The sequence below is a fragment of the Vipera ursinii genome (genome assembly GCF_947247035.1).
Source record: "Vipera ursinii genome assembly, chromosome: 2".
Taxonomy (NCBI): Eukaryota; Metazoa; Chordata; class Lepidosauria; order Squamata; family Viperidae; genus Vipera; species Vipera ursinii.
The window spans coordinates 9,818,767-9,830,587 of record NC_139513.1 but is presented as its reverse complement, the minus strand read 5'-3'; the positions used below and the strand labels follow the sequence as shown (position 1 = coordinate 9,830,587).

General features: G+C 45.2%; 1 protein-coding gene across 1 annotated transcript; it reads left to right on the top strand.

The window, feature by feature from the left end:
* Positions 1 to 5,647: 5,647 nt before the first annotated feature.
* On the top strand, positions 5,648 to 11,130 carry LOC310635932 (zinc finger protein 197-like). Its single transcript, XM_083355326.1, has 5 exons — positions 5,648 to 6,197; positions 7,576 to 7,690; positions 7,825 to 7,892; positions 9,857 to 9,986; positions 10,530 to 11,130. The coding sequence occupies exons 1-5, from the start codon at positions 5,682 to 5,684 to the stop codon at positions 10,652 to 10,654; spliced, it is 954 nt and encodes a 317-aa protein (XP_083211452.1). The 5' UTR covers positions 5,648 to 5,681; the 3' UTR covers positions 10,655 to 11,130.
* The last annotated feature ends 691 nt before the right edge of the window (positions 11,131 to 11,821 follow it).

Sequence of the window (11,821 nt, the reverse complement as noted above, 5' to 3'; positions counted from 1 at the left end):
TTAATTCCCATAAAAGGATCCACACAGGGGAGAAGCCTTATAAATGCTTGGAGTGTGGAAAGACCTTTGCTCGTAGCTCTGAACTTAATTCCCATAAAAGGATTCACACAGGGGAGAAGCCTTATAAATGCTTGGAGTGTGGAAAGACCTTTGCTCGTAGCTCTCAACTTAATTCCCATAAAAGGATCCACACAGGGGAGAAGCCTTATAAATGCTTGGAGTGTGGAAAGACCTTTGCTTGTAGCTCTGAACTTAATTCCCATAAAAGGATTCACACAGGGGAGAAGCCTTATAAATGCTTGGAGTGTGGAAAGACCTTTGCTCGTAGCTCTCAACTTAATTCCCATAAAAGGATCCACACAGGGGAGAAGCCTTATAAATGCTTGGAGTGTGGAAAGACCTTTGCTCGTAGCTCTCAACTTAATTCCTATAAAAGGATTCACACAGGGGAGAAGCCTTATAAATTCTTGGAGTGTGGAAAGACCTTTGCTCGTAGCTCTCAACTTAATTCCCATAAAAGGATCCACACAGGGGAGAAGCCTTATAAATGCTTGGAGTGTGGAAAGACCTTTGCTTGTAGCTCTGAACTTAATTCCCATAAAAGGATTCACACAGGGGAGAAGCCTTATAAATGCTTGGAGTGTGGAAAGACCTTTGCTCGTAGCTCTCAACTTAATTCCTATAAAAGGATTCACACAGGGGAGAAGCCTTATAAATGCTTGGAGTGTGGAAAGACCTTTGCTCGTAGCTCTCAACTTAATTCCCATAAAAGGATCCACACAGGGGAGAAGCCTTATAAATGCTTGGAGTGTGGAAAGACCTTTGCTTGTAGCTCTGAACTTAATTCCCATAAAAGGATTCACACAGGGGAGAAGCCTTATAAATGCTTGGAGTGTGGAAAGACCTTTGCTCGTAGCTCTCAACTTAATTCCCATAAAAGGATCCACACAGGGGAGAAGCCTTATAAATGCTTGGAGTGTGGAAAGACCTTTGCTTGTAGCTCTGAACTTAATTCCCATAAAAGGATTCACATAGGGGAGAAGCCTTATAAATGCTTGGAGTGTGGAAAGACCTTTGCTCGTAGCTCTCAACTTAATTCCCATAAAAGGATCCACACAGGGGAGAAGCCTTATAAATGCTTGGAGTGTGGAAAGACCTTTGCTTGTAGCTCTGAACTTAATTCCCATAAAAGGATTCACACAGGGGAGAAGCCTTATAAATGCTTGGAGTGTGGAAAGACCTTTGCTCGTAGCTCTCAACTTAATTCCCATAAAAGGATCCACACAGGGGAGAAGCCTTATAAATGCTTGGAGTGTGGAAAGACCTTTGCTCGTAGCTCTCAACTTAATTCCTATAAAAGGATTCACACAGGGGAGAAGCCTTATAAATTCTTGGAGTGTGGAAAGACCTTTGCTCGTAGCTCTCAACTTAATTCCTATAAAAGGATTCACACAGGGGAGAAGCCTTATAAATTCTTGGAGTGTGGAAAGACCTTTGCTCGTAGCTCTCAACTTAATTCCCATAAAAGGATCCACACAGGGGAGAAGCCTTATAAATGCTTGGAGTGTGGAAAGACCTTTGCTTGTAGCTCTCAACTTAATTCTCATAAAAGAATCCAAACGGGAGAAGCCATATAAATGCACAGAATGTGGAAAGACCTTTGCTCAGACCGGTGGTCATATTTCCCATAAAAGGATCCACACAGGGGAGAAGCCTTATAAATGCTTGGAGTGTGGAAAGACCTTTGCCCATAGGCCTCAACTTAATTCCCATAACAGGATCCACATAGGGGAGAAATCATATACATGCATGGAGTGTGGGAAGACTTTTGCTTATAGCAGTAATCTTATTTCTCATAAAAGGATCCACACAGGAGAAAAGCTATATAGTTGACAGGAGTTTGGAAAGACCTTTGCTCAGACCAGTGGTTTTACTTCCCATAAAAGGATCCACACGAGAGAAGCCCTATAAATGCATGGAGTGTGGAAAGAGCGTCAGTTTGTGTAATTGTCTTTCTTCCATAAAAGGATTCACACAGGAGATGCCATATAAAATTGTGGAATATGGAAAGAGTTTCTATAAAAATAGGTCACTTATATAAAAAGATCTACACAGTAGAAAATCCTTATAAAAGCATCACGTTTGGAAAGAACTTTACTCAGACCAGTAATCTTATTTTCCATAGAAGGATCCACATGGGAGAGGATGTAGAAATGTGTGAAGTGTGGAAAAAAAGCTTCAGTCCTAATAGTTCCCTTACATATCATAAAAGAATCCGTACGGAACAGAAATCATATAAATATGAGTAGCTTGGGAAGAATTTCAGGAGGAGCAATATCCTAATTTTTCAATAAACATATATTTGGGTGAGAATCTCTGTTAAATCTACGCATTGTCTATTTGTGTGTAATCTAGGGAAGGTTAAAAAAAAATGGACCAAACCCTCGTAGCAGCCTGAGAGATGAAGACTAACAAAAAGAGAAAAGAATGAGCAGTGTTTTATTTATGAAGCTCAGATTTTTAAAGGTAGTTTAACTGGCTCTCCCCAATAAAAAAGAGATCCCATAAAAACAGGAAAAAATTCTTTGACGATTTAGACACACAGATTTGGAAGCCTATCTGGCAAAAAAAGAAAGCTAAGAGTTAGACTAAAGAAAATAGAAGACTTGATCTATTACTGGGGGCCCTATGTTATCAAACAGGTGTTTTAACATGGCTAGAAACATAACTTCTACATACAAAGAGATTATCTTATTTAGAAAGATAGGATTTATATTTAGGATGGTATACTTTTCTACGAGATGGGAAACACAAAAATAATAGAATGGCTCCTAAGGGAAGCATTTACTTATCTTAATATAATCGTTGACTTATAACTTATACATAACTTATAAAGATATTTTGAACACAAGGGAAAAACAAAATTGAAATAAGAGTTGGGAAAACAGGACATTGGCTTAAGGTGAATTTAATTGCAAATAAAATTGATATGACTTGGATAGAAAAGATGTAATTTAGAACTATTGTTAGATGTAATATTAGAAAAAATATGATGAACTATATACTTAATGTATGTATGTTATATATATTAATAGCAGAAAGAATAGCATTTCAAGTACTATTTGAAGAAGAAGGCGAGGCCTGGCTCAAAAACAATAACTCAGAGGGACCTTGGAGTCCTAGTGGATGATTAGTTGACTATGAGCCAGAAGTGAGCAGCAACCAAAACTAACAAAATCCTGGGTTGTATAAACAGAGGCATAGAATCAAGGTCATGAAAAGTACTATTAGTGCTTTATAAAGCCCTAGTAAGACCACACCTAGAATACTGCAGCCACTTTTGGTCACCATACCACAAAAAATGTTGAGAGTTTGGGGAAAAAAATTCAAAGAAGAGCAACTAAGATGATCCAAGGCCTGGAGACTAAAACATACAAAGAATGGCTACGGGATTTGGGTCTGGCTAGTCTAAGGAAAAGAAGAAATAGGGGAGACATGATAGCAGTGTTCCAGTATCTGAGGGGCTGCCACAAGGCAGAGGGGGGATCATGTTGTTTACCAAAGCACCAGAAGGACAAGAAACAACAGTTGGAAACTGACCAAAGAGAGAAGCAACCTGGAACTAAGGAGAAATTTCCTGACAGTGAGGACAATCAACCAGTGGAACAGCTTACCCTCAGAAATCATGGGCGCTCCATCACTGGAGATTTTTAAGAAGAGACGACATCCATCTGTCTGAGACAATACACCATTTCAGACAAATGGCTGTCCAGTCTTCTTAAAAACTTCCAGTGTTGGAGCATTCATCACTTCTGGAGGCAGGTTATTCCACTGGCTAATTGTTCTAACTGTCAGGAAGTTTCTCCTTAGTTCTAGGTTGCTTTTCTCCTTAACTAGTTTCCATCTGTTGCTACTTGTCCTGCCTTTAGGCACTTTGGAGAATAGCTTGACTCCTTTGTGGCAGCCCCTGAGATATTGGAACTGCTGTTATGTCACCTCTTGCCCTTCTCTTCATTAAACTAGATATACCCAATTCCAGCAACCGTTCCCTGTATCTTTTGGCTCCAGTGTTGGAGCATTCACAGCTTCTGGAGGCACAGGTTGTTCCACTGGTTAATTGTTCTCACTGTCAGGAAGTTTCTCCTTAGTTCTAAGTTGCTTCTAGGGAAGGAGGAAGTAAGGAGAGCCCCTTCTGAAGAAAATGACCCAGAGGACAAACTCGACTGTTTTAATGGGAACTCTTAGACAGGCAACCAATGAGAGGGGCCTTTCCTCCTAACTCCCATGCCCATCATCCCTACCCTTCCCTTCAGATGCGCTACCCCAGGGGTCTTCAAACTTGGCCCTTTTATGACTTGTGGACTTCAACTCCCAGAATTCCTCAGACAGGCACGCTGAAAAACTTGGCCCTTTTATGACTTGTGGACTTCAACTCCCAGAATTCCTCAGACAGGCACGCTGACTGAGGAATTCTGGGAGCTGAAGTCCACAAGTCATACCCTTTCTTGGAATCCTGGCACTTTGCTCAGACTCCTCCAGGGGGCGCGCTCTGCCAAGAGAAGGGAACGCCGGGCGCTTCCCCATTGGTCCACTGGAGGGCGAACGTCAGAGCTGGTTTTCCAGAGGAGGCGTGGCGTCACAAACGCCTGCCGCTCTGGAACGCCGCACTCGCTCTCCTTAACCCCTGGAGCTCCGCGGTAGGCGAACAGGCTGCGGAGGGGCGTCTCGCGGGGAAGAGATTCGCACGTGTCTTGGGGGGGGGTGGGGGAAATATTCCCGTGGAAATGGAGACAGTAACGCCTGCCGCTCTGGGACGCCGTACTCGCTCTCCTTAACCCCTGGAGCTCCGTGGGAGCCAAAAGAGGCTGCGGGAGCGTCTCGCGGGAAAGAGATTCACACGTGTCTTTGGGGGGGAGGAGGGGAATATTCCCGTGGAAAAGGAGACGGAGGAGGAGGAGACCCGTGCACGGCAATCCCGGGTCCCATGTTCCCCAGCTGCCCTCTCCATGCAGGGGGGAAGCGGAGCTCCGGAGCAGGAGAAGAAGAACCGGGGATCCCAGGAAGGCAGCGGGGATCCTGGGGTCCCTTCCCGCCCCGGATCCGGGGAAGAAGAGCCCGAGTGGGGGGAGGGTCTACCTGGCGGAGCCCTAGCAGCAGAGGAGAGAAGCCAGGTGAGGAGGCAGAATTGTGTGAACCTGCCTGCGTGTCAGAGGGAGACACGGATCTCCAAAGGCCACCCAGAAGAAGAGAAAGGGGGCATCCGAAGCCAGGGTCGTTTCCTGCCATTTCATTGGATGTGAACTGATGTTTCATGGTTTGTTCACCTGTTTGGGGGTCTGGCAGGTTGTGTGAACTCTGCTTGGAGGTGGATGTAGATCAACATTTTTAAAAGGGAAACTTTCCTTGTAAGGAAAAATAGTGTACCACACAAGTGCACAAATCTGCACGCAAAAAAGAGGACTTACCTGCTTAAGGACACTGGAATCCTATACCAGTTTCCAGAAAGTATTTATTTCCACGGGAATGAGTCTTGTTCAATGGTTAAAATTCCGCACTTTCTAATTCTTGGAATTTATTTTCTATTCTCAGATTTGCACCTCTTTGCGTACAAAATTATTTCTTGGGGGGTGAGTTCTAAACGGTCATCTGTGGTCCTGGTGGCTCCGGGATCGGTCCTATGAATGGAAAGGCGTTTGGACAGGGTCTTTGTGAATGAAAAGGCATTTGAAGATCCACAAGATTTCTTGGACCCATTTGGAATTGTATTACCAGACGGAGACAGAATGGAGACACAACTTTTAGCAAATGAAGCAACTGGAAAAGGCCCTTCAGTTATTCAGCCTGGCAGCTGTGGGCATAGCTGGAGAAGAACTGGACGAGATATCCTGGAACCCATCCTCCATTCTGAAGTTCAGCCCTGCAACTTCAGGAGCCTTCAATACCAGGAGGCTGAGGGACCCCGAAGACTTTGCAACCAATTCCATACACTTTGTAGGCAATGGCTGAGACCAGAAAAGCACACCAAAGCCCAGATGATGGACCTGGTTGTCCTGGAGCAGCTCCTGGCTGTCCTGCCCCCAGAGATGGAGAGCTGGGTGCTGGAGTGTGGAGCAGAGACCAGCTCCCAGGCGGTGGCCCTGGCTGAAGGCTTCCTCCTGAGCCAGGCGGAGGAGAAGAAAGAACAGGTCGACTTGCAGGTGAGGGACCTTCCTCTGGGGACTCCAGTAGGGAATAAAGAATGGGGTTGAGTTCTTCATCTTTCCATTCCAGACTTCTCTGACACTCATAGTATATAGAGATCTTTCACTAATTCTGGTAGGACGTTGTTCCGTGATCCATTGTAGGAATTGAATTGGGGACAGCTGTTCCTTTGATTACCACCTCCTTGATGATGCTGGGAACTCTGAAAGTGTGCTCAGAGAACAAAAATCCACTTCATGTTGTGTTAAGTCTCTTGTTGGGGGCAACAGGCTGACTTTGTAAACCGCTTGGAGAGGGCTGGTAAAGCACTGTGAAATGGTATATAAGTCTAATCAGGGGTCGGCAACCTTAAAGACTCAAAGAGCCATTTGGACCCATTTCCCAGAGAAAATAAGCCACAAAGTGTCCTGACCACTGCTTCTACCCCGCTGATGGAGCATTCCACCGCTGCTGCTGCTCCTCCCCCCTGCCCCCCACATGAAGCGTCCCGCTGCCCCTGCTTCCCCCACACCCCCGACAGAGCACTCCACTGCTGCTGCTGCTTCCCCCCAGGATGGAGCGTTTCGCCGCTGCTTCCCCCAGTGGCGAAGGCGGAGTTTGGGAGGCAGCAGCAGGGCGTAGCTCAGGTGTGGCCTAGCAGCAGTAGCAAAGCTCATCCTCGACACTCAAGCAGCCACCAGTGGCTTGGGTGCCTCTGCTCCATCCGAGTTGAAGAAAGTGGAGGCGCAGCAGCGGGATTGCTCTCAATAAGTCAGGCGCACACAAACAAGCAGCGCACCCAGCTCTTATAGTTTGAGAGCCATCCCGCTGCTGCACTTTTGCTTTCTTCATCTTGGATGAAGAGCATACCCATCCAAGCCGCTGGCAGCCGATTGAGTGGGGAGGACGTCAAGGAGAAGAGCGTGAGGGCAGCTGGCCAGGTGAGGAGTAGGCCAGGCAATGGTGGCTGGGTGGCTGGAGAAGAGGGAATCATGGCTGCTCGGGTTTGGCACCTGGCCCGTTTCCCTGGCTCCGTACAAGTTGTTTGGCAAAAATCCTGCACCCCTGATCAGACCCACATGGCACCTTCTTTCCAGCTGCAGCGCAGTCCTCTGTCACTTCCTCTGCTGCCGCATGCAGTCCCACAAACAAAAGAAGTGGGACTAAAAAAATTCAATCAATTCCAACTTCGCAAGATCTTTTTTTTTCCCTTGAGAAGTTGGAATTGATTTGATTGAATTTTTTTAGTCCCACTTCTTTTGTTTGTGAGACTGCACACGGCGGCAGAGGACTGGGAGCCACAGTAGAGGGATGAAAGAGCCGCGGGTTGCAGACCCCTGGTCTAAGTGCTATTGCTATTAATTCCACTTCTTTTCTCCTGCCTCCTACTTCAAGTCCTTTGATGGGGAGATCAGAGATCCTGGGGGAAGGCGGAATCCATCAAATCCCTCTCAGAAGCTGCTTTTCAGGAGGATCGCTCAGGAAGATCCAAGTCAGGATACATCAGGAGGTAATTGAAGAGCTTTCTATTCCACAGAGAGATCATAGCTGTCTCATCTTCTTTGTGCATTCTACTATCCCTATTACTTAATTATGTATTTCAAAATTCTGCATCTGCATTCTGTATTTCAAATTTCCTTACAGGAAAGAGTCGAATGAAGTTGTCTGCTCTTTATGGTGGAGATGAAATAGTGGTTAAACTTCCAACTCAAGTAAGAGGAGAAAATTAATTTATTAGATTTATATTTTCCCTTTTCTTCAAGAAGTGAAGCTGATGTACAAAGCACTTTCTCCTCACAGTTGTCCCTCTGGTTTGGACTGGGTTATTTTTGTGTTCCTGAGCAAATGGGAATAGAAGATTCAAGTTGCTATCAGTCAGCATAGTTTTCTTTGACGTCATTTGGATCCCGTGGTTTGTAATTTCTACCCTTATCAGGAAATATTTTTAAAGTCTTGCTCGCCTATCTCCTTCTGGTTACTCTTCCTGCCATTAGTTTACAAGAATTAATTTGATATATTATAACTTTATCATAGCCATAGGCCTACTGAAAAGAATCCTACATTTTTTTTAGTTCTTTGATTGGGAATTGGCCAAGATTGCTGAAAAATAACTAAATACTTTAAAATTTTAAAAAGCCTTTTTTTAAACCGCCAATGATAACCAGAATAAGTGCATCAGAGTGAAAAATAAAGCAAACTATTAAAATCTTACAAAGATGGCCAGGTGAAAAAAAATCTTTTATTTAAAGTTTATTCTATAAGAGCACATAATCAAAGTAATTGCTAATCCTCTGATTTGTGCCTGGATTTGAAGGCCAAACAATCCAGGTTCACAAAGCCTGAGAAATATGCTCCTCACAATTCCACCCCCCCTCTAGCTTATTTTTTATTTATTTTTATTTTAATTCCATTTATATCCCGCCCTTCTCCGAAGACTCAGGGCGGCTTACAAGCTTAGCAGTAGCCTTCATTCTATGTATATGCCTGCTTATTAGGGCTTTCACACACACCCCAAGCGGCATTATTACAAAGTCAGCTTAATTGCCCCCAACAATCTGGGTCCTCATTTTACCTACCTCGGAAGGATGGAAGGCTGAGTCAACCTTGAGCCTGGTGGGATGCGAACCTGCACTAATTGCAGGCAGCTGGTGTTACTTAAGGAGGCATTAGCCCACTGCTCCACCAAGGCTCAAGCTTATAGCCAATAGCTTGGACTTTCTTTGTAATCTGATGGATATTGAAGGCATCGCTTGCTTAAATTCCTGGCTGAGATGGCTAGGATTGTTTGCATTAGTGGCGAATATCTGTAGCTCAGGTGCAGGATGAGGTTTGCTCTCCGAGCTTGTAGGTTGGTTTCCGAACGTTTCGTTATCAGGCTAGGCAACATCTTCAGCGGAGTTTAGGCGATGTCAGTGTCCGTGTTTTGTTTATAGGGGCTTCAGATGTAGGTGTGTCAAATGAGGGTGATGGGCTAGGTATAAGTCGTCATTGAGAAGCTTGTGATGGGTCTTGTGATAGGGTCTTGTGATAGGGTGGTTACATCAGGTGAACTGGTGGGAGATGAGGGGGCATCACAAGACCCTCAACATCCACACCTGAAGCCCTTAAAACAGAAGAACACTGATACTGACATCCCCTAAACTCTGCTGAAGAGGTTACCTAGTCCTGGCCTGGTAACGAAACATTCAGAAACCAACTCACAAGCTCAGAGAACGAAGCTTTCCCCTCATAGGATTGTTTCTTATGGGGACATCATAAGCCTTTTGCTGAAATGCTAGAAAGAATCCCCTCCTCTCATTTCCTTCCGCAAACACGGGAAGGATTGGGGTCAGTGGTAGTTGGGGATTCTAAGGCCCATCTGCAAGTTGATTTGCTCCAGATCATGAGAGTCTTTTGATAATGGATGGATGGATGGATGGATAGATAGATATAGAAATGGGGTTACTTTCACTGAATGGCACTGAAAGTCTTGCAGAATTGATCAAATTGATAAAATCTGCCCAAACTTTTTTTTTCAAAGGTTGTTGGCTCCTTCTATGTTCTCACCTAAACCCTGGAATCCTATCAAGCACAGACATTTAACTTAGCACATGTCTTTGCTTTGGGAATTTGGGAACAATAGAACAGATCTTACAAATCCTTCTGGGCTTGTTCTATTCTCTTTTCCCTTGTTCAGGAGGATCTTGTGTCCTTCAAGGAGGTAGCTGTGTATTTTTCCGAGGAGGAGTGGTCTCGGCTGGATCCGGACCAAAAAGCGCTGCATTGGGAAGTTATGCTGGAAAATTATAGGAACGTGACCTCTCTGGGTAAGAGTGTGCTACTCAACAGAGAGTTTGGGAAGACATTCTTTAATTAGATGCCATCAGCTGTTTCTTATTTAAAAAATCCCCATCCAAGTGTCATCTCCTGGGAGGGAGAAGGATGAGGTCAATGTGTTGATGCTTCGATACAGAGCAGATTCTGGTTGAGATTTCAATATGTTCAGATAATTCTAAACAAAAGAAGATGCTTTAGATACTATCATGTCCATACTATGCCACTATAAGTATGCCACTGTGCAATAAACCCTTCTTGAGCGGGATGGGCAATCTTGAAACATGAAAAGTAAATAAATAAATTTTTAAAAAACAGTGTTATCTAGTTTGGGTAATGAAATGTCTGCAAGAAAACAGCCAAGCACAGAGAGCACCAAGGACACCTCATTTCAACCCTGATCTACAAATATTCTCCTTTATTGAAAGAGAAATTGGAATTTGGCAAATTTTTGGAAGGAAATTCTTAATTCTTTCTATAGTTTGATTTTTTTTGCCTAACGTTGTTATGGGTTTCATTTCTCTTTTCTTTTGAAGGTAATAATGGGGAGGAGAATCAAGATAGCAGAGAACCATTCCAAGTGATCAGTCGTGGAGACAGAACAGGAAAGCCTGCAAATCAGATGGAAGTAAAAAGGCATGAGAAAAATAAGTCAAAATAATTCGAATTGGGAAAGCTCTCCTTCTGTTTATGCTCCGGTACACGGGTTGGCAACCCGTGGCTCTGGAGCAGCATGTGGCTCTTTCAGCCTTCTACTGTGGCTCCCAGTCCTCCTCCACCATTTGCAGTCCCAGAAAAAAAAGTGGGGGTAAAAAAGTTCAATTCCAACTTCTCACGAAAAAAAAAAAGATCTCCTGAAGTTGGAATTGATTGATTGAACTTTTTTTGTGGGACTGGCCACAAACATCTTTTCTTCTTGGCGGCGGAGGGAGAGACGGAGGCCTGCTGGAAAGAAAGTGTGTGAGTCAGATGGGGCGTGCGGGGGTAGGGTTTCTGCCAAGCAAGTGGAGCTGGGGAAACGAGCTGGGTGGGGGGAGTTGCCAATGCCACTGCCATGATCCCCCCCTCCCCAGCTACCTGGCCACCATCTCTGATATTCCCACCTGACCACGCTCTTCTTCTCCTTGTCTTCCACACTCAAATTGGCTGCTAGCAGCTTGGATGGCTCTGCTCCATCTGAGTTAAAGAAAGCTGCTGGCCTCCACTTTCTTCAACATGGACGGAGCAGAGCCATCCAAGCCGCTAGCAGCTGATTTGAGTGCAAAGAAGAGCGTTTCCTCAGGAACCGCCCAAAGCTCTGCAGCTGGAAGAGCTTCATGCGAGGCTGCTTTGGAGGGTGTCTCCAGCCATGAAGACGCTTAGCACCTTAGCACTGAAGGAGAAAAGTCACCGCGTGCTCTCACCCCACAGAGCACCTTTTGCTGTATGCACAAGGCGCCCGCCTCATTCACGCCCTGTAGCGCGAGGAAGGTGGCCAGATTTGGTGGCGGAGGCGCCTTCCCACTCAATAAGGCTGATGCAAGGTAAAGGCACTCTGGGCTCAATTCCAGCCACCATCCTTCCCATCTGGACCGCTCCTCCAATCAGTTACTCAGGTGCGGTAGCCCCCTCCTCTTCGAGAAGCCTCATCCAACTCTACGCGGGGGATTCTGGCGAAAGGGGGGCACGGAGAGGAGCGCGAGGGAGAAGCAAATGGGCTATGGCAGGAGTGGGAGGGGCTATTTGGCAGTGTGAGAGGGAGGGAGGGAGAGGGAGAGAGAGCATGTGAATTGCAGCAGAGTCTGGTCTCTTCCCAACCCATATGGTGAAGCATCGATTTGGTTTCCAG